The following is a 22,195-nucleotide window of genomic DNA, read 5'->3' as shown; positions in this document are numbered from 1 at the left end:
GAAGTCTTTTAGAATGACTGGTCTCAGATCCAATAACCAACATGTTGAACCTGGATGAAAAACACGTCATCAGATCACATAGATATCAATTCTGATACATCTGAGATCCCTGAAGAGGTACTGCTGTGAAGCTAAAAAAGTGTAAGACATTACTCTGGGGCAGACATACTGTAATACCAGAAACCTAGGGAATTATCTACCATATAATGGAAGGAGGAAAGAGGGTGGGAAGCCGATAAAGGACAGAAGCATGCAACACAGATTTATTGTTATGGTAAGTACATTTTCATATCTGATGATGTCTTCCTTTCGTTTTTCAACAGATAAGACAGAGTTACCAGCTACTTAAGCCTTGGGGAGGTTTCATAGAAGGAAAGTCTGTAGAACAGCTGTCCCAAAGACCGCCCTTTTCCTGGAGATCAAATCCAGCTTATAGTGAGAAATAAACGTTTGAACATTGTACCATGTGTCTGCTGCACAAATGTCCTCAATTGAGGCCTTGGAATAGAAGGCAGAGGACATTGAAACAAACCTAGTTGAATGAGCTCTGACTGGTCTAGGCAGGGTCGAGCCCTTTTTTAATAAGTATGAGAAATGCAGTCGGATAACCATCTGTTTAAGAAAACTTTGGAAATGCTTTAGACCAACTTAGCTTTAAAAAAAGAGGCAAATAGTTGATCTGCCTTCTTGAAGGATTTGGTACTATGTAGGTAGAAATGGAGTTAGTGGTTTACATTTGGCAAGTGCAGCATATATTCCTCTTTACTGGAAACATTAGGGAAAAAAACTGGTAGATTGATGCATTGATTCAGTGAATGAGACCTCAGATGCTGTCTTGGGACAAATAATGGATTAATTCTAAGGGACGCACTATCTTTGTGGAAAATTATGTAAGGAGGTTTGCAGGACAGGGCCTTTAGCTCAGATACTCTTTATGCTGAAGTTATAAAAATTATTTTCCAAGTCAAAAATTTAATGTCCGCCCTGCCAGGAGATTCAAAGGGAGGCTGGATCAAGGCCTGAAGCAGATCATCATATCCCAAGGGGAGTAGGATCCTTCAGAGTAGGCCCCTCTTGAAAGTTTTGGCAAGTCTAAGAGAAGCTAATATATCATGATTGTCTCCAACACGAGAATTGGAAATAGTTGCCTACTGGACTTTAATTGTAGAATAACTGACCCTAGCCTGGAAAATGTATGCTAGAAATTCTATGACCACAGGGAGATGTGCCTTTGGGAGGCAAAATAGAACATTTATTCCACTTACTTTTGTAAGTTCTCTTGGTAGATGGTCTTTCAGAAGAAGAAGAAGGTGGATTATTGGGGAAGAGAGCCTGGACTGAGTAGCCATCATTGGAAGTGGAGAAACCAAGCAGTTAACTGGAGGGTTTGAATGTCCAGATGAGATGTGCCGGAAGGGTTAGAGAGAGGATTTGGATTGGGATCCATCAGCCAGAGGGAGTGGTGAACCACACCTGATGAGGTCAGAACAGAGCAATGAAGATGACTGTGATCTTCCTCTCTGATGCTTTTTGTGGGAACTTTGGAGTAATAGAAATAGGGGGAATGACATAGAGAAGACTGGAGAGCCAAATGTGTGTCAAAGCATTCCTCAGTAGCTCCCCCTCCAGTGTGATTAAGGCAAAGAACCTGCTGCACTTAATGTTGGGAAAGGCAAAAAGACTGAAGCACAGCCGGCCCCATCAACAAAAAATCTCTTCCGTCACTGTTGGGTTGAGGGACCATTTGTGAAGTTAAAGGATAGACCTGCTCAGCCTGTCTGCTAGAATACTGGCCTTCCCTGGTGTACATGTTGCTCCTAGAAAGCATTTGAAACATACTGCCATACTGTCATTACTTTTCAACATAATGGATAATAGTGTGTTCCCCCTAGTTTGTTGATATACCAGACAACTGACATGTCTGTCTGGATAGAAATCATCCCTAGAGGGTGGACATCCTGAAAGGCCTGCAACACTAGAACTGTCCACAACTCTAGAACACTGATGTGGAGACTGGCCTCTGAGGAAGACCACATGCCTTTGACTGTATTTCCCATGTAATGGCCCCCACTCCCACCTAAAATGAGAAGCGTATGTGGTCATAGTGGCCTTATTAGGGGTGAAATACAAATGGACAACCATAAAATACCTTGGAAGACTGAATCCACCATGTTATATGCGTTCTTCAAATATTTGTCAGACTAATCTGAAAACTTTTGGGTCAGTATCTGGTAGAACATTGTACTGCAAGTGTACACTGTAGAACTTTCATGTAATATCTGGCTAGAAGGACAAGTGTGATGGAAGCCACCATCAACCACAAAAGCTGGAGAACCAATTTGGCTGGTGACATGGGACAGGACACAACCTTTAGTGCCTGGTTTTCCACGGTGGACAATCTATGGTCTGGCAGCTTTGCCATCCTGGTTGTATCTAGATGGGTGTCTTTGTATTCTTAACATCTGAACTGGAAGAAACTGAGATTTGCCTGGGTTTATTGTGGATGTCCAACTGGTAGCAACGGTGGATCAGATGCTGTCTGGCCCTAAGGAGAAGTGACCTAGTAGAAGCTGTAATGTGTCAGTCATCTAGATACAGGAACAGTAAGAACCCTTGCAGCCAAAGGTGAACTGTGACCACCACCATACACTTGGTTTACACCTGGGAGACTGTGGTGAAACCAAAGGGTAGGGCTCCCAGCTAGAAACGAGAAATCATAATGTAGAAGTATGCATCCCGAAGGTCTGTCAAGCACATCCAATCATCCTTCATCAAAAGAGGGAGGTTGGACTGTACTGTGACCATCCAGAACTTGGTATGTTTGACATATTTGAGATGACTGAGTTCCTTCCCTTCTTTGTCACCAAAAACAGCCTTGAGTACATTCCAGATCCATGTTGGTCTGGAAGGACCTCTTGGATGACTTGTTTAGCAACTTTATTTCTGCAGTGGCTGCCTCTTTTTGAGAGGGTGGCACATTGAGGGGTTTCTTTGTTGAAGGAGGGAGGTAAAGAAAGGGAATGGAATAGCCTCTGGTTATGATCCTTCATACCCAGATATCTTTGGTGATGGATTTCTAGACCTTCAGGTGCAGAGACAAGCACACCCTGACTGCCTTCAAGGCAAGGAAGCTGGACAACCATTCAGGAGTGCTGATAAGGCCTCTCAGAGAATGGAGCCCTGAAACCTTGGTTTTGCGGGCCTACTCTGCCTCCTTGGCAATGTCCACCATTAGAAACCATCAGGGTAGAGGAGGGAATTCTATCTGCAGGAGTGTTTGGAAAAAACGCTTGGGACTTCCCAAACTATAGCTTCTTACCCCTTCTGGTTTCTTTTTTTTTTTTCAATAATAAATCTTTATTCTTTTCCAATTGTTAATACAACACTACAACATATGTACATTATATACATGAATGCTTCCAACAGTTACATAAGATCATTATACATTAAGATAAAATTCTAAAAAAGGTATTAAAAAAGAAGAGAGAGAGAAGAAAAGAAAGGAAAAAATATCCAATATTAATATAAGGTTTATCTATACTAATCTCTATATTAAATATGTACTTCCCAGGGAAAAGTGGATTAGAGCATTAAGCTAACACAATGTTAAAGATTTGCTCCCATATTTTTGTATTATTTATGTTTTTCTTATGATCTTTAATTAGTAATTTATGTGCTAAAATATGTTTTATCGCTACACTTTTAAAGTTTTCCCATGAAGTCAAAGATGGATTGAGCCAATTTGTAGCTATATAAAGCTTCATTAACAAGAAAATATTTATGAGTATGATCATTTGGGATCTATTCAAGTCATTCGGAGGAATATGAAGAATCATAAACTCCCAAGAAAGTGTGGACTGCTGATAACCCATTTTTTGTAATTTAATTTTTAGAGAATTCCAAAGTTTGAATATACATTGACAGCTCCAGAACATGTGTAAAAGGTCAGCGGTTTGATCAATACAATATGGACATTTAGGTGAATTTTTCGAGTTGAATTTATGTAAGCTGAGGCGAGTGTAGTAAGCATTATTAAATATCATCAGCTGAGTGAATAATAGCTTTTGCAGAGATACTGATCTTAAAGTTAGATTAATTGCTTTCAGTATTTTATTATCATCACTCAGTAATAATTTATCCTTCCAATATTTAGATAAAAGTATTTGGTTATTATATTTCACATCTTTTATCAAATTATATGAAGCCATTATATATTTGAAGTCTTGCATAAGAGTTTGCCATAAGTTTGAACAAATGGTTAAGTCTTCGTTAATTTTAAAATTACTAAAGTAAGTTATTGAAAGATCCTTTAATTGTCTCATTATAATTAAATAAGAGTTAGGAAGGCTCAGCTCTCTTAATATGTCGTGTATTGAGATACCAAGAAAGGGATATAAATCAAGTATGGTTAAATCAATTATAAGTGGGAATTTTTTAAGATCTATCAATTGATTACCGATTTTCAAATTCGGGTTCTTATGAAATGTTTGAAAGGTCATCATATACTGTAAGAGATTTAGTGACTTAAACAGATTTTGTATTGATATTATATATAATTTAATATGTTCCATCAAAGAGTATATTTTAAAGGTATCTTTATTTAAAAAAGGTAATGCCTTAAAATTAATACCCAATTTGACAACATGTTTGTAATTCAGAATCAACCACTTGGGTGACCATTTAGTACTGGACTTATCAAAGTTAACCATTCTTAGAATTCTATTAGCATTTATTATTAAATAATATGCTTCAAAGTTCGGTAATTCTAAACCACCCTTATTTTTCGGAGTCATCAGTTTATCATAGGATATTCTAGTTTTCCTAGGTTCCCATACAAATCTACCTAATTCCGTATGAAGTTGTTTAAAGAATTTCCTAGAAATTGAGACTTGAGTAGCTCGAAAAATATATAATATTCTAGGGAGAACATTCATTTTAATAACTGAAGTCTTTGCCATTATTGGTAATTTCAGATTATTCCATCTTTTTAAATCAGACAGTATATGATCCCAAATTAGCTTGACATTGTTCACATAAAAGTCTCTATTATCTGTTGAGAAAACAATACCTAAATATTTAATTTTTTCTTTGGATTTTACCTGACCTATCAATGGTAAAAGCGAAAAGGGTGTAGGCGTCTTTAAGGGAAATAAATTGTTTTTTTTTTTAAATTTATTTTGTAATTAGATATTTCTGCAAAATCTTCCACTACTTTTAATAACTTCTTAGTATCTGAAACGGGCGTCGTACAATAAATATTAAGATCATCAGCAAAAGCAGCCATAAATATTTTCGTACCATATATTATTGGAGCATTATGATAAATATTTTGCTTAATATGTAAAAATAGTGGTTCTAGATATAAATTGAATAAAATAGGAGATAACTGACATCCTTGACTGGTACCATTCGTAATTTGTATTCTTTTTGAGAAATTTTTATTAATATATAAAGTTGTATAGGGATTATTATATCATTTTTTTAATGTTGAAATGAAGTCTTGGGGTATATTAAAATATGATAGAATATCAAACAAAAATTTTAAATTAACTCTATCGAAAGCTTTTTGAGCATCAATAATGAGTGCATAAACATTAAGATTTTTATGAGTGGCATAAGAAATGAGTGTATGAAGTGATAACGTATTATCGGTAGTTTGTCTACCATTTATAAAGTCAGCTTGTTCATCCGATATTATTAGGTTTATTATCTTCTTCAATCTATTGGCTAAAATAGATGTCATAATTTTCATATCTATATTTAAAAGTGAAATGGGTCTATAGTTATCCAGATTTTGAAGATCTGCATTCTCTTTAGGTATAAGAATTGTTTTCGAAGCATTAAAATGCGGATCATTAATTTTATTGTTAATTATATAATTAAATACTTGTGGAAGTATTTTGCCCAGTATATCACCAAACGTTTTGTAAAATTCAGAAGTCAAACCATCCGGTCCTAGAGCTTTATGTTTCAAATTATTAATTGTATCTGTTACCTCCTCAGAGGAAATTGGTTTGATTAAATTCTCATGAGACTCATCACCAATTTTCGGAAAAGTAATCTTCTGCAAAAAATCGTTATTACTCTTCTGTACAAGTAATTCCTGATGTTCACCATAAATTTGAGAGAATATTGATTCAAAGGTATTCATAATGTCTTCAGTATTGGTATATCTTCTGGTTTCTAAAGTAGGACCGGGGGGGGGGGGGTTGGTGTACTGTATACCTAAGGCTAGTGTTTTCCCATTTTACTCACTTCTCAAGAGCATGTCTTTGAGTTTTGGTCCAAAAAGGGTCAAACCTTCAAAACGGGCTTTGATAAACGACATCTTGAAAGGCTCCACAAAGTCCCACAACACATCCAAGCATGTTCCCTTACAATAGTACCTATGCCTGTAGCTCTTCAAACTCCCTCAGTTGTGTTAAATATCAGGCACATAGAGGCATTTGATAGGGATGTAGGGTGGCCAACTGTTAATCCACAGTTTTCTTGTCCTCCATAGACATGGACCCTTGGAGAGATTTAAAGAGTTCCTGAGTCAGATCTCTCTGAAATCTTGTCACGTGTGCCAGATAATTCAGCACCCTCAAAAATGAAGTAGCTGAAGCATAAACACTCTTCCCAAACCTGTCCAGTGCTCTAGACTCCCTGTTAGGGGGATGGATAGATAAGCTTTCTTCAGCCAGCTCCTTTTTGGTGGCTGCTACTGCTACCATGACTTCCACTGCTGGGCCCTTGCACCAATGCTGGAAATCCTTCAGTGCAACAAGAATCTTTGCCATATCTGGCTCCTTCCATGACCATGAAGAGATTGTCCACCATCTCATTGGCCATCAGGACCCCCCAAAAATAGCTGAGCTGGATCCAAAGTCCTGGAGAAATGCTGATTCCTTATGAGACAGGACCTCAGAAGACCAACCACTTTTCTGTCTAAACAGTTTAAGGATTTCCCCAAATGAGACATCCTCAAGTGGTGATCTGGGGGACTCCTCCCCATAATCAAAATATGTCTTCAGGGAATGACTCCTGGAGAAGTTTCTTGCTTGTATGTTTCCAATGGACCTCTGTGGTGGGATATTCCGGAGTGCACTCTGGAGACTGCAGGGGATCCTGAATTGGGGCCATATTGATATGCAGGGTTCCAGCTGTAGTGATGGGATAGGAGGGTCAGGGCTGAAGGTTTGGCACTGGGGGATGTGCAGAGCTGAGAAATTATGAGAAATGCACTTAGCAAAAACGGAGAGCATTCTCTCAACTTCCTCAAAGGCAGAAGACAAGGTGGAACACAATACCTTCCCAGCAGGAGTTAAAGCCTCCAAGTTGAGCTGTTTTGGGGAACATATCCAACTCTTCTGCAAGGCCAGTGTTGGAGCTGAGCTATCTAGTGTCGAAATTCAAAGAATAAGGGAAGATGCTGACAATTTCAGAGTCAATCCCTGACCTGAACGAGTTAGGGATGTCGCTGGAGTGGAAGACAACCAGCACTTTGCAGCTGATGAGGACAATATATGGGAGAAACTCAGATCCAAGCTGCCTGAAACCAGGAAGATGATCAGGGGTGGGAGCTACCATAGGTGGGGGAAAGACTGAAGCTTATGTGTGGGATCCAGGGGAACCCCAAACTGAATTTGGTCTTGAGGAGCTTCCTCGTCATCCTATCCACATCAGCTTCTGTCTTCTGGTAGACTGAACTGATATGGCAGAGGAAGAGGTGGAGGGAGGTCTCAAAGAACATTTATACAATCATTGTCTTCATTATTGCTTACATGGCTTGGTGGGGTTAACTATGTGTGTCTGAACAACAAGTTAGAATACATTACTTTACCAGCAATGTATTATGCTTTCTTATCAGTCAGACATCAGAAATATATATAGAAACGGTCTTTCTTTTTGAGCAGGATGTGTGTGAAAGGAAAGGGAAGCCACAGAGTCACTGTGAAATAGTCAGTGATATGTATTGCTTAAACATTAAAAAAATGTGTTAATGAGAACTAGTGTATATTTGTCTGAAAGTGACAAGTTGAAATATATTACTGTGGTCATTGTCATTCACTTTTATCACAATCCTGCATCAGAAACGTACACAGTAGGTGGCTATCTTTTGGGGAGCAATGGTGAAGAGGCATGTGGTGTGAGATCACATAGCAGTTACACGTTCAGTACTGAAAGATGACAACTATGGTATACTGAGGGATTTTGTGTGCACGGTGTGTGTGTGTGTCTGTGTGTGTGTGTGTATGTATGTATGCATGTGTTTGTCTCTCTCTGATAACAACAAATTGAAGTACTTACTGTGGCCATTATGTTTTTTTTTTATATACCTTCTTACTGAGACATCAGACGTGTATGCATAAGCGACCACCTTTTTGGGAGGACGCAATGTGTAGAAGCAGAAAACCAAGTTTATAGGTTCACTGTTAAATTGTCATCAGTGTGGCTTGTTGGGAAGCGTTATGTCTGAGAGCAACAACATTAAGTGCACTACTTTGGCCAATATATTTGTGACTTTGTCAGTCAGTGATTGTGTTGCTCTCAGATGGGACACTTTCTCATGGAACAGTGCATGTGCAGAATGAGCTAAAGCTTGTATTTGTTGTGATTAAAAACACAGGGAAGACTCAACAAATGTTCTGGCTTTCATGTTACATTGTTATTATAACTCCATAGTCTCTCTAATGCACACATTTAGGTTCAGTTCATAATGGACATACACATTTTTACATTTTTTTTCACACAGCAAATGTTTTATTCATATTATAAGTATGTATTTCTTTTATAACATGACTATTAAACCACTTCTTATTTGTTTTTGAAAGTATTTTCCACCATTTAATATGTTGTTACAAAAAAGGGAGAGTATTATTAAGAATTTTGACTTGGAACTAAACATTTCAATGTGCAGCTCTTCTGTTCACCAACAGTACAGCTTAACTACAGTGTGTTATATACAGATCTGCAGTCCAAAAACATCATACAAGGAAATATAAACCTGTTTTGATAGTCTTCACTAGTTAGCCTGTATGCCCATTAAAAAGTGCCAGTCTGACATTATTGTTTCTATTTAGTGAGTGTACGAGCCCTTCGCAGGGTGATGGAATGCAACTCATAACCAGGATATATTTTTATTGTGTTGCCAGAAGTAGAAGTCATTAATTTTACCAAACAAGGCCATATTTATGACATTGCACATAGTGTGAGGCTTAAATTCTGTCTACTGACAGCAAATCATTGTGATGCCTTGTAAACCAGGACTGAAGTGCATTAAAATCCTTGAGGCCAGAATGGCAGTCACAAGTGCATGTTGTATGTCATTGTCCTGCTAGAATTCTCTAACACCTTCAGTACAAATGGTCATAGGAGAACTGAATTGCACATTTTTTGTCTAATTCTATTAATTGTCTTTTTGACAACAGCGGCAACAACTGGGTACAGCAGTGGAGGTGGAAATTGCAAAAATGCTGGAGAAGAATACAACTATCATAAAGTTTGGCTATCATTTTACGCAGCAGGGACCTCGAGCCCGGGCAGCAGCTGCCATCACAAAAAACAATGATCTAGGTAAGGCACACAACCATATGTAAAGTTGAGCAAAGTTAAACGATTGCGTAGTCTGTGTTATTTGGGTATTTTGGTTGATTACAAATTGATAATTTGGATATTGATGGATGTTAACTATCTAGTTATTTTTAATTGCATTTCCCAATATCCAGTATGTATAACACAAAGGAAATGTTCTTGTAATGAATGAGGCTGATTGAAGAATGTGAAGAGATGGTTAGATAATTGCTTTTTGTTTTCTGCAACAGCAGTAGTTCTTTTAAGCAGGATTTTTAGTCAGGATTAAGTGTGTAATCTGAACACTGAACACTAGCAGTGGAGGCAGAAAGGGAGGGTTCTATGGAATACCTGTAAGGTCTTCCTTCTCAAGTCAGAGTGCAGCAGAGCCCTGTTTATCACTGATGCTTTAGTGATGACATCTAGGAGGAGGTGACCTAGAGTATATCAAAACATTATAATCATGGAGTAGTAAGGCTGTGTATGGCTGAAATATGTTTTCTTTTCCAAGTGACCAACTGTCAAGCTGGTAGCGATCACTATGTGCAGTGGGCAGAGAGATTATTTTAATCAGTGAGCTGAATGGGACAGAAAAGAGGCAGCATTTATTAAGTATCTAACTGGATAAAGAATTGTCAGGAAACCTGAAGGAAAGGAAAAGTCTTCCAAACTAGTTTTGCTGTTTAGTACCATGATACTCCAAGAACTTTCTCAACAAACCATGGCCATTTTATGGAAAACAAGCTAGAGTTGGTTGATAGAGAAGAAAGTGACTGTTCCAAATTAACATTAGTCTTGGAATGGTAGAAGGGGCCAAGGTGATCAGCAGAGATTGGGGCTAGAAATTAAGTCCCCTTCTCCCAGTTCAGTGTCCCACCAATTTTGACTTTTCCCATCTCCCATCATCATTCCAGTTTGAGTGAGAGAATCTCTTTCTTCCTTGTAAAATGAACCCTTTCCTTGGATTAGTAGAGAATGGACCTAGTGAAATCCAGTTACATGATGGAATTTGGGCATTTTCTTTTCTTTTCAGAGCCATTCTGTACCGAGGAACCTGTCCTTTGCCAGTTTTGGTACTACAGGGGAGTAGTGTGTGTCCTTTCTAAAGGCAGATTCACAGATGTTATTCAAAGCGTCATAGCGCTCTTAGTCAAGATGCAAAACATAACTAAAGTATCTAACCAAGTATCATATTAACATATTGAAATATAGAGACTAATACAGTTATTTCTGCTGGGGACCTGTGACAACTGCACCCTGATATGGAGGCTCTGCCACCACACTCCTTCCTGATGTTTTATGTTGTGCTTTCAAGAAGGCATAGAGTCAAAAAAGAGGAAACATAATAAATAAATAAAAGAAACCAAGTTTAATTTTGTTGGCTGCCAAAAAAAAAAACAATTACTGGAAAATGGAAATCAGTCTAAACCAAATGTATTCAAAGTATTGCATATTATACAAGGGGTAAAACAACTGGAAGAGGGATCTTTAGAAAAGGGAAGGAGAAAATTACATTGAAGTAAATGGAAATTGTGGGAACAGCATGCACAGAATAATGTTCAGGACAAGTGAGCTTTAAGGGAAGGCAGGGATTCAGCAATTTATGTAATGTTGAACTGGTATTTTAGCAAAGATGTGTTGTGTGATGCCCCACCACTGGACCAGTAATCAAGGAGTCTCAATCCCCACCACTGGCAAAAGTGGGAGAACGTCCACTGGGAGGATGACCAGTAAGCACACCGTATTTCCAGATGCAGCTCTTTGCACCAAGTGCAATTTCCCTTAAGAGCACACAGAGACCACAGTGTGGGGCTGGTTTCTCACTTTTTCTCCAGATCCTCAATAAGACTGTCCACTGGCACACCTATAGAGTTGAAATTTCAGCTGAGTGACCAACCCAAATCCTCCAGCTTCATGTCCCTGCCCAAGTAGCTGTCACACACACTCTTTGAGGTTTGATTTACACACACACCTGGGAAAGGCTGGCACAGGTTTAAAAGCTATAGTGCCTTCTGCCCAGACTATAAGGTAGTTTCTACTGCCACCAGTCGCTCCTTATCAGGTACTTTAAGGCCCTTAACAAAGGGTGGTTAATCTTACTGTGTAATAATATTAATACAAATGGTAGTTTGACCAAGAGCAAGGCTTTTTAGGAGTGGCCCACAGAGTGTCACCAAATAAATATGCAAGTACTCTCAACTTAAATATCTCTACACAGATCGGCCACAAGAGGTTTAAATATATTTAATAATAAAAGAACAAGACAACACTAAATGTATATTCACAGTGACATCAGAGTTCAAAACAACATGAAATATTTAAAACAACATTGCAGGACAGTCTCAAGTAAATAAAGAAAAAAATCTAAACTAAGTTTTACTATATTGCTGACTGTATCTAAGAGATATATTGTATCCTAGAAATTTTACTTCAGTAGAGCAAGGCAGATGTGGTGAATTGATCTTCTAGTTATTGTCAGGTCCAAGACAGAATACAGAATGCTCTATCTCACTAAAAAACGTCTCCAATTAATAACTCCAATATTACTGCTGGAATACCTTGCAGAATGCCATAATTTCTTGTCATTTGACTGCTAGTTCCCAGGTCAAATAGCCATTGATGAAGCTAGCAGTATTTAGCATCTGCCTGTAAAAATATACAGACAAGGGTTTCTCCTCAGACCTTTGGCAGATGCTGGAAGTCATAAAACAATTGCATTCCTTCATGCTTTCAAGACTAGTAATTAATTCACCCTAAAAACAATACAGAAAGTTTCATAGTACAGACATTGTGTCTCTTACTATATTGAAAACTGAAACATATACTTTACGGCCTAGCCATCAAGTAATTTAATTTCAGTTGCTTTTCTAAAATTTACTAGACTGAGGTTAACCTCCTGCATCCCGGTTTCCACTGTTAAAATATATACATTTAGACAATTACAATAATGCATGTACATTTTTTTTCAGTGGGGCACACTGTGGTTACATTTTAAACACAAGCATTTTGCAAGTACCGTTTTCAACACACACATCTGTACAAGCAGTTTGATATGCACATGACATACAGTTGTAATACATTTGTAACCAAGCATCTTACAGAAATCATTTTGATAGTCACCAATGACATATAATCAGTTACAAAATTCCAGCTAGCTGGGCTGGCAGTATCTCCTTTTGTCACATTATATGTATAATGTATGGAATGGAAAAAAATATTAATATGGTTGATTTCTTTTCTGTTAGTTTGCTTGCCTATGTCTTGAGTCATAATTTAATAAAGGTAATCACACAGAGATGGAAAGAGCATTACAAAACAGAACAACCAACCAAACCAAGTGGTAACACTGTGGAAGACAAGGGGGGGGCTCGCACACAACAAATGGTATAACTGAAGCAGCAAACAGTCTTTAATCCAATTGAGAGCTTTCATCCCAAAATAACCAAGGGATGTCATCAGAATCAAAGACAAAGAATACATTACTTACTTTTTATAGCATTTCCTTTTATACTGATACCATGTTAGTAAAAGTATGAACAGAGGACTAAGTAACAGCCTGCATTTAATTGCTGGAACCTGTGTTCTGCGAGACTGCCTTGCAATCTATCCACCAATATACAGAGCTGAGTATTTTTTTTTTGGTTTTAGAGTTTAATTGTTGCTTAGACCTCTGTTGAAACTATTGTCTCCCTGTTCTGAGAGACTGCTTTCCAATCTATCTGCAAATATACAGAGCCGAGTATATTTTTTTGGTTTTAGAGTTTGTATGGTTAATTGTTGCTTAGATCTCTGTTGAAACTGTTTTCCCCACCTCACCCCCTATTTTCTGCTGTGCCTTCAGTTGGTATAACTGTTTTTACAGCTTGTAAGTTATTTAACTCAAGGATCACTTACATAAAATTAGACCTGTAGTAACAGCCTGCATTTAATTGCTGGAACCTGTGTTCTGAGAGACTGCCTTCCAATCTATCTGCAAATATACAGAGCTGAGTATATTTTTTTGGTTTTAGAGTTTAATTGTTGCTTAGATCTCTGTTTTGTCCCACCCTCCCTATTTCTGGATTGTAGTTTAAATTTGGTGGCTTTTGCAGTTGCCCACCCCACTGTAGATTTGATCTGGGACACTCCCCCAGTCCCATCTCTTTACCACATTCTACCTAATAAACTCTTTCTGCACTTGCTTTTAGTCCTTTTTAATTTAATTGCATTTTTTAAACTGTGTTTGGTCTAATATTGCTAAATACTCAAGTGTGCTAGCTTGCACTGCATGTGAATTGTTTTTACTACTGTTTTTGCTACTTTTCTGTAAAAAAATTAATAAATAAATAAAAATACTGTAAGCCTGTTTCCTACCTTTCCTGTAACTAGTGTTCCAGATACAGATTTGCTGTATCCAGGACTGTATGTAAGCTTCTGAGCCTCCCAAGTCTTTCTGTGTTGGAGGGAAGCCTTCTAGCTTATCAGTGGGAGTGGTAAGCACTAGGTAGCCTGTCTACCACATAAGAAGTGGCTGTGGCCCAGAAATTGTAGTTATTGGCCGTTTGGGCAATCTCTTCCATATCTCTCAACTTTCTAATTTGAAAGCCTGCATTTGCACTTTTTTCTGTCCTGTAACTCGTCTAGTGCAGATACAGATTCTTAGTTTTAGCACTTAAATTTGCTTATTCGTGCTCAGCACTTGTTCATAACTTGTAAGCACTAAATAAGCTAATAATTACTATAGCACTCAACCTTCCTCATTACCTGGAGGAAAATTGTTTTTGTACTTACTTTTCTCACTTGCTTAGAGAAAACAGCTCTTGAACTCACTTTCCTCACTTATCTAGAGGAAAATATTTTTTATTCAGGCATGTCCAAGGGTCAACTCCCACTGTTCTCTCCTGTCTATCTGATGAATCTGGGCATCTTGAGGCAATGTAGAAATTGGCTCATGTACACAGACAACCCTCTCCTCCTACCACCCAACACTACAACCTGTGAGAGATGCACTTATCTAGCCAAACTGGAGGTAAAGCTCTCTCCAACCAAGACTCAACTTGACAGTCATGAAGACAAGGTAAACATTTGCACCACACCACACTCATCATATAGTCTCACTAAATCTACACCACCAAAATCCACACATAGTAACACAAAAACATTTGTGGAGGCTCTCAGTAATAATCTGTCTAAGCAACAGAGACCCCCAAAGCAGAAACACAAGCAAACTCCATCCCCCAACACAACCCAAATGACACAGCCCACAGACTCAGTGTGCCACTCAACCACAGCCAATAAGGCAACACAACATACCAACACACTAGTCATAGGTGACTCTATAGTCAGGCACACTGATGTCCCACTCACCAGGCTAAAGAAGGAGAAGGTTACGGTCAGCAGCCTATCAGGTGCCAGGATCCGCCACATAACGCACGCACTCAAGTCACTCCACAACAAGTACAAATATGACTCTCTCATTGTCCGTGTTGGTGTGAATGACCGAAACGTACCTCCCTGGACTACATGAAAAGAGACATGGAAGAGCTCTCCAATCTTATAGCCCAGGTAGGTATGACCCTAGCCCTGAGTAGCATTCTGCCATCACCCAGAATGATACCGCAGTACAAGAACAAAATGATTGACTTCAACAATTGGCTAAGCTACTGCTGTCATTCTAAGGGGATCCAGTATTTGTCTGCTTGGGATGACATGGTCGACAGACCACGATGCTCTGCCACAGATGGCATGCACCTGTTGCCCATGGGATTCCGGATACTGGCTAAGCCTCTTGCCCCTATAGTGCCTTTTTTAGGCAAGGTTCAAATAACAAATTCACCACCGTAACAGGAACAGTCAAGCAAAATTTGAGGGTAATGCTACACAATGCTAGAAGTCTAAATCTCAAAATGCACTCACTCGAGGCACTCCTTAAAATGGAGAACATTGATATCTGTGCAGTGAGTGCGACCTGGTTCAAGGCTCCAGAGAGCACCCCTGCACTACCAGGCTATAACTCATACCACACTTTTTGGCCATGTAACCTGGACCGAAACACCAAAGGCGGAGGTGTGTCCATATTCATTAAGGATATCCACACCTCCAGGCTAGTTGCTCAGCATAATGCATCCAAGGTTATCCAAGTGCAACTAACTCTGGGCAAAACTGCAATCCAAATTGTAGCTTGCTACAGATCCCCCACCATGCCACAGGATTCCCACTCCTCTTTTCTTGATGTACTGGAAAATATTAGGGTTCAACCAAACGCCCTAATAATGAGCAACTTCAACTACCCTACCATTAACTAGAAAATCTACTCATGTACCAACTCCTTAGCTCAACGCTTTCTGGAATTTATAAACTCCCATGCCCTGGATCAACTTATCCACACCCCCACCAGGGGCAACAATATCCTAGACCTAGTCATTACCAACATGAGTGACCGGTGTTCCACACCTGAAGTCAACTCCTCGTTGGTCTGATCTGACCATAAGCTAATCACCCTTGATATCCACATCCCGCTCCCACCCCACATTAAGGAAACCACGGTAAAAAATTTATCCAAAGCCAACTTCATGCTTCTTAAGACAGAAGTGGTGAACTTCATGACAGCCATGCAGATGGACAATACAGTTACAACTGTGGAATCCTACACAGATGCATTCTATAAGCACTTACATGAGTGCATCGATCGGAACCAAGACGCAATCCTCCAAAAAAGGAAGCCAATCTGGTGGTCCCATGCCATAAACAAACTGTAAAACAGAAGGAAGAAACTGTTGCAAAAGAGAGTAAAATCCCATAAGTGGAGGAGCTCCCTGGTCAGCCTCAGTAAGAAACTGAGATTCATAGGTTCATAGGTTGGTACTAGGCTATCAGACCTAGGGCCTATACAAGCCTAGCCATAACAATTCCCTGGCTATTTCTTCCCACACTATTTACTTCCCTGGACCCCTGTCTAGCAGGGCGACTGACGTGATCCCTGGGGTGAATTTCCTTTCTCCCATCCAATCATCAAGATTCCTTTTGAAGAGGGCCAAAGAGGCACTCTGACATGTATGGGCAATCTATTCCAGAGTCTGTAGAGTCTCTGGGTCAGGAACCTATCCCTCCAGCATGTTTTGTTTATTGTGATGACAAGATGTTCTTCGTTCCACATTGCTGCAGTCCTTACTATTGGGTAGTCCGCTGTCCAGTCGGCCCGAATACCAGAGTATATGGCTGACGTCGGTCAGGGCGCATTAGACTGACGTCAGTACGTCAGGGTACTAATGCGCATGACCGACGTCATATCCTCAGTCTTTTTTGCCGCATGGTCCGATGCAGAAGCAGTTTTGCGAGTGCAGGTTGGCGTTCTGAAATATTTCCGAAGCCGGAGTTTCAGACCGAATCAGAGTTGGCTAAGTACCCCGTTGGGGAACATTTTGGTTTTTTCTTGCCTCAGTATTTAACCGGATGTCAGAAAAAGTGAATAACTGTATTTCTTGTGGGAAACAGATACCTCATAGGGATTACCATACCTTGTGTATACCTTGTTTAGGGCCTGAGCACGGCGTTGTTGGATGCCGCTCTTGTGCTAGGTTTAACAAACGCACTATTAAGAGACGGTTAGACTGTGCCAGGTTAGTGTTTGGGAAGCGTTGCAATTATAAAATGCCGTCGGATGCTCCGTCGCCCGCTTCGTCAAGAAGCGCAAGGACAAAACAGCGAAGCCTAGGGTTGATGAACCGGCAGTCCCGGACGTCGGTTCTTTAGAAGGCTCAGTGGAGCCAGAGGTTTTGCCAGGAGTTTCTTTGGAGTCTCAGGCAGAGACTTTACTGTTACAGGATGTGCCTTCTCAGGAGGTAGGCCAGGCTGAGGGGGCTTCTCAGGTAACTGTTCTTCCCTCTCTTCCCAAGGTAGTTAGAGCCTCTCCTTCTGTTGCTAAAACTTCTTTGAGAGGTAGGCCAAGTTCAGCTTCAGTGGGGGCTTCTCCTAGCATTTCAGGTTCTGTGCCTAAGAAACATATGCTTAAAATGGCAGAAGATTTGATTACTATGATTAGAGGTTCTATGCCCCCTCCTGATAAGAGGCCTAGGGTGGAACCGAGTTTGATAGTTTGGAACAGTGTTCAGAGGCTTCTGAGTCTTCTGCGGAAGATTTGCAGGAGTATCCTCCTTATTCTGATTCTGATGTGGATGATTCCACTCCTACAGCTTCGCCTCCTGAGGATTTCTCATTTTCAGAGACTCTGCATTCCATGAGGGAGCACTTTAAATGGGAAGGCCAGGATTACTCTGATTCCAGGAAAAGGCTTAGGGAATTCTTGATTTTGCCCCAGCATAGGCCCTTAGCTATACCTCCTGTGTTGAATGTGGTGGATGATGTTTTGCAGAGGCTTCCCTGAACCCTGATTCTTTGCCTCCTGCTCCTGTTAAACCTGATAGGTACTATAGGGTGCCTGAAGCTCATAAGTATCTTTTTAAGAGTCCTAGGGCAGACCCGGAAACTGTTTCTCAGGGACCTAAAGGTGTTAAGGCCTCTGTGGTTAAAAACCCTGTTCCCACTGATAAGGAGGCAAGGGCTTTGGATAGATGGGGAAAGAAAGTGTATACTTCTTCCACTTTAGCCATGAGGGCGTTGAATTGTCAGTTTCACATGCTTAAATATCAAAATTATCTCCTTTCACAACTGAAATCTAAGGTGGATGCTTTGGCGGAAGGTATTGAGTGTAAAGAGTTGCTGGATTTAGTTCATGTGTCTGAACAAGTGGGTAAGCATTCTTTGCAATGTGGTTTCGATGCTGTACAGGCCTCCTCGAGGGTGGCTGCCACTAGTTCTGTTCTTCGCAGGCATGCCTGGTTGAGGGATCAGAATTTAGCTGAGCATGTTAAGACAAGGATTTTGGATGCTCCTTTACAGTCTGATGTGTTGTTTGGTTCGCCTGTGGAAGCAGTTTTAAAGAAAATGGAGGACAAAGCTAAGTCTATGCAAACTGTTAAAGATTTTTTGCAGGTACAGCCACCGAAGTTTAGTAGAAATTGGCCCACTAAGGGATGGACATATCCTGCTTATGATTCCCAGTCTAGGGGTAGGTCTAGACGTGGTAGGGGCAGAGCTCAAGGTTCTTTTAGGCCTAGAACAGGGAGTTCACCTGCTCAGACTTCTGGTGAGGGCAGGGGTCAGTCCTTTCGTAAACAGACCCAATGACCTGCCTTTTCAGCGGCCAGTAGATTCTCGTCTGGCAGCTCCTTTGGGAGGAAGACTGTCTCTTTTCAAAGAATATTGGGATTTAATTACTCAAGACAGGTGGGTGTTGGATATCATTCACCACGGTTACCGGTTTTATTTCCATACATTGCCCCCTTTCAAAGGCATGCCAGATGTTCCTCCTCCACAAAGGAAAGAGGCTCACAAGCAAATTTCTCTGTTACTCCAAATAGGGGCCATTCAGCCAGTCCCTGTATCAGAAAGGGGCCTAGGATTTTATTCTCGCCTGTTCCTAGTACCAAAGAAGGGGAACACGTGGAGACCAATTTTGGATTTATCTATCCTCAACACTTATCTGGACATTCCCAAGTTCAAAATGTTGACGTTACAACAGCTTTTACCTCTGCTGGGCAAAGATCACTGGATGGTAACTTTAGATCTCAAGGAAGCTTACCTTCATGTGCCTATAAGACTAAGTTGCAGGAAGTATCTGCGTTTTCGAGCTGGAAATTCTCATTATCAGTTCTCTGCATTGCCCTTTGGCTTATCTACTGCGCCCAGAGTATTCACAAAGGTTCTGGCTCCAGTGATAGCTTACTTCAGGCTAAAAGGAATTCAAATCTATCCTTACTTGGACGACTGCCTGATTCTGGCTCAAGAAAAGGAAGACCTTCTACAGCATCTGGAATATGTTATAGCAGTGCTAAGATGCCTAGGGTATTCTGTGAACGAAATAAAGTCCAGTCTAGTACCCTCTCAAGACATGTGCTTTCTGGGTGTGAGACTGAATACAGCAGCCCAGATGGCCTTTTAACCCCGGACAAACAAAAGAGTCTATCACTTTACTTCCATCAACTATCTCATCAGTCCGTGCTGACTGCAAGGACAGTCCTTCAAGCATTAGGGTTCATGGCATCTTGTATTCTGGTGCTTCCCAATGCCAAACTGCATATGAGGAAGCTACAATGGTATCTCAAAATGTATGGACACAGCACTGCCAGGATTTGGACACTGTCATTCAAATAATACCTTGCCTTCAAAAAGAATTTTTGTGGTGGGCTCAGGAATGTCACCTAAACAAGGGACTCTCTGTGACCCGGCCAGAGGCGAGTCAGATTTTAACGACAGATGCCTCGGACATTGCTTGGGAGCTCATCTAAATGGAAAGTGGATACAAGACAAGTGGCCTGCCAGACTACAGCATCTACATATCAACATGAAGGAGATGTTAGCAGTCCAGTTTGCATTAATGGCTTTCAAGGAGTTACTTCTTCCAGGGCAGGTGTTGATTCTAACAGACAACACAACTGTCATGTGGTACATCAACAAGCAAGGGGAACACATTCTTATCCTCTATGCAGGCAAGCAATGATTTTATGGGAGACTGCGCTAAGCTTGCAACTAACTCTTCAGGCAAGGTTTCTGCCGGGAGCACAGAACTCCTTAGCAGATGTGTTAAGCAGACAAATCATGGATCCCCACAGTGGAAACTGGATCTTCATGTATTTCAGAAATTGACAGTGTCATGGGGAACTCCAGACATAGATCTGTTCGCTTCTCCACTAAACCACCAGCTGCCAAAGTTTTGCACAAAGGGGTTTCATCACACAGCTTGGAAAGTGGATGCTCTGTCTTTCAGTTGGAAAAACCTTCATGTGTATGCCTTTCCACCTCTGCCTCTTCTTCCAAAGGTGCTATTAAAAGTCAGACAAGACAAGCCAAGGATGATTTTGATAGCTCCAGATTGGCCTCGGCAACACTGGTACCCACTACTAAGGAGTCTGGTAAGGAAGCCTCCATGGCCTTTACCTTTGATTCCTCATCTGTTATCTCAGAAGGACGGTCATCTACTCAATGTCAAGCTTCACTCTCTTCATCTAACAGCCTGGCATATTCTGTGTTGAAACACAGCAGGTCTCAACTTCCTCAACAAGTTTTAAATGTGATTATGGAAGCTAGAAGACCTAGTACAAGGAAAGTGTACAGAAAAATGGAAGAGATTTTTATTTTGGAGTACAGCAAAGAATTTGGAGATTTCTGAGCCTAATTTGAGTGTGGCTCTTCAATATCTTACTGAGTTATTGGACAAAGGTTTGTCCTTCTCTTCCATTAAGATTCATGCTGCAGCAATTTCAGCTCACTATGATTGTGACCCACCATTGTTTTCGCATCCTTTGTTCAAGCAGTTTCTTAGAGGGCAAAGAATATAAGACCCCACGAGAGCTCCTACTCCTGCTTGGGATCTCAATTTTGTGTTGGAAAAACTTACTCTACAACCTTTTGAGCCTGCGGCTACTGCTGAATTGAAATACTTGTCATGGAAGACTGCTTTTCTGTTGGCTATTACTTCTGCAAGAAGGGTGTCTGAGTTGCAGGCCCTTATGGCAGTGGAGCCCTTTTTGATTTTCCATAAGGATAGGGTATCATTACGTACTAATCCTTCCTTTATGCCTAAGGTGGTTTCTAGTGTGGCTTTAAACCAAACTATTCATTTGCCTACTTTTTATGCAGACCCCCAAAATAAAGGGGAAAAGATTTTGCACACTTTAGATGTACACAGGCAATTGCGTTATTATTTAAGCAGGACTAAGGATTTTAGGCAGTCTCAGCAGTTGTTTGTTTCTTTTGCTTTGAGTTCGCAGGGCAAGCCTGTGTCAAAACAAACTATTTCTAGGTGGATTGGGTTTTGCATTGCATTTTGTTATTCCCATCATGGCAAGGAGATTCCAGCTGGGATTAGGCCTCATTCCACTAGGGCTACTGCCACTTCAACAGCATTTCTAAGGGGGGTGGCAACTAAGGATATTTTGGAGGCAGCTACTTGGAGTTCAGTGCATACTTTCTCTAAGCATTATCACCTTCCTATCTACTCTAAGTCTAGGGCTGGTTTTGCCACAGCTGTTTTGCAAGGCATGTTGTCAGCTCCTACTTCTTTATGATTTGTCAGCCTCCCTTACCTCTGCTTTGGGATTCTACCCAATAGTAAGGACTGCAGCAATGTGGAACGAAGAACATAGTACAGTTTTGTACCTACCATAAATGTAGATGTTCGAGGATCCACATTGCTGCAGTCCAATTTACCTCCCTCCTTCCCCTCTGTGTTTAGGGGTGGTTGTGTAGGTGAGGTTATATGCTGATATTTTTTGTATATATTTGTGTATATTTTGTACATATTTTTGGTGCAGGTATTTTGGGCCTTGTCTTTTTAGGGTCTTCTGACATCTGGGGCAAGAAAAGACTGAGGATATGACGTCGGTCATGCGCATTAGTACCCTGACGTACTGACGTCAGTCTAATGCGCCCTGACCGACGTCAGCCATATACTCTGGTATTCGGGCCGACTGGACAGCGGACTACCCAATAGTAAGGACTGCAGCAATGTGGATCCTCGAACATCTACATTTATGGTAGGTACAAAACTGTACTGTTTAGATCCCTGGAGCGTGTGGCTCTGAGGGATTGGGATTTCTTTAAG

General features: G+C 40.5%; 1 protein-coding gene across 1 annotated transcript in view; it reads left to right on the top strand.

Moving 5' to 3' along the window:
- LOC122806809 (tropomodulin-3-like) overlaps window positions 1-22,195 on the top strand; it is a 792,984-nt gene that overhangs the window by 687,315 nt on the left and 83,474 nt on the right. The window contains exon 9 of the mRNA XM_044077539.1: window positions 9,414-9,558. Coding sequence (XP_043933474.1) covers window positions 9,414-9,558 — 145 coding nt within the window. The remainder of the gene's footprint in view (window positions 1-9,413; window positions 9,559-22,195) is intronic.

Source organism: Protopterus annectens, chromosome 7.part0 (assembly GCF_019279795.1).
Source record: "Protopterus annectens isolate FY-2018-M chromosome 7.part0, PAN1.0, whole genome shotgun sequence".
Taxonomy (NCBI): Eukaryota; Metazoa; Chordata; order Ceratodontiformes; family Protopteridae; genus Protopterus; species Protopterus annectens.
Note: the sequence above shows the minus strand (reverse complement) of the source record. Positions and strands in the feature narration are given on the sequence as shown.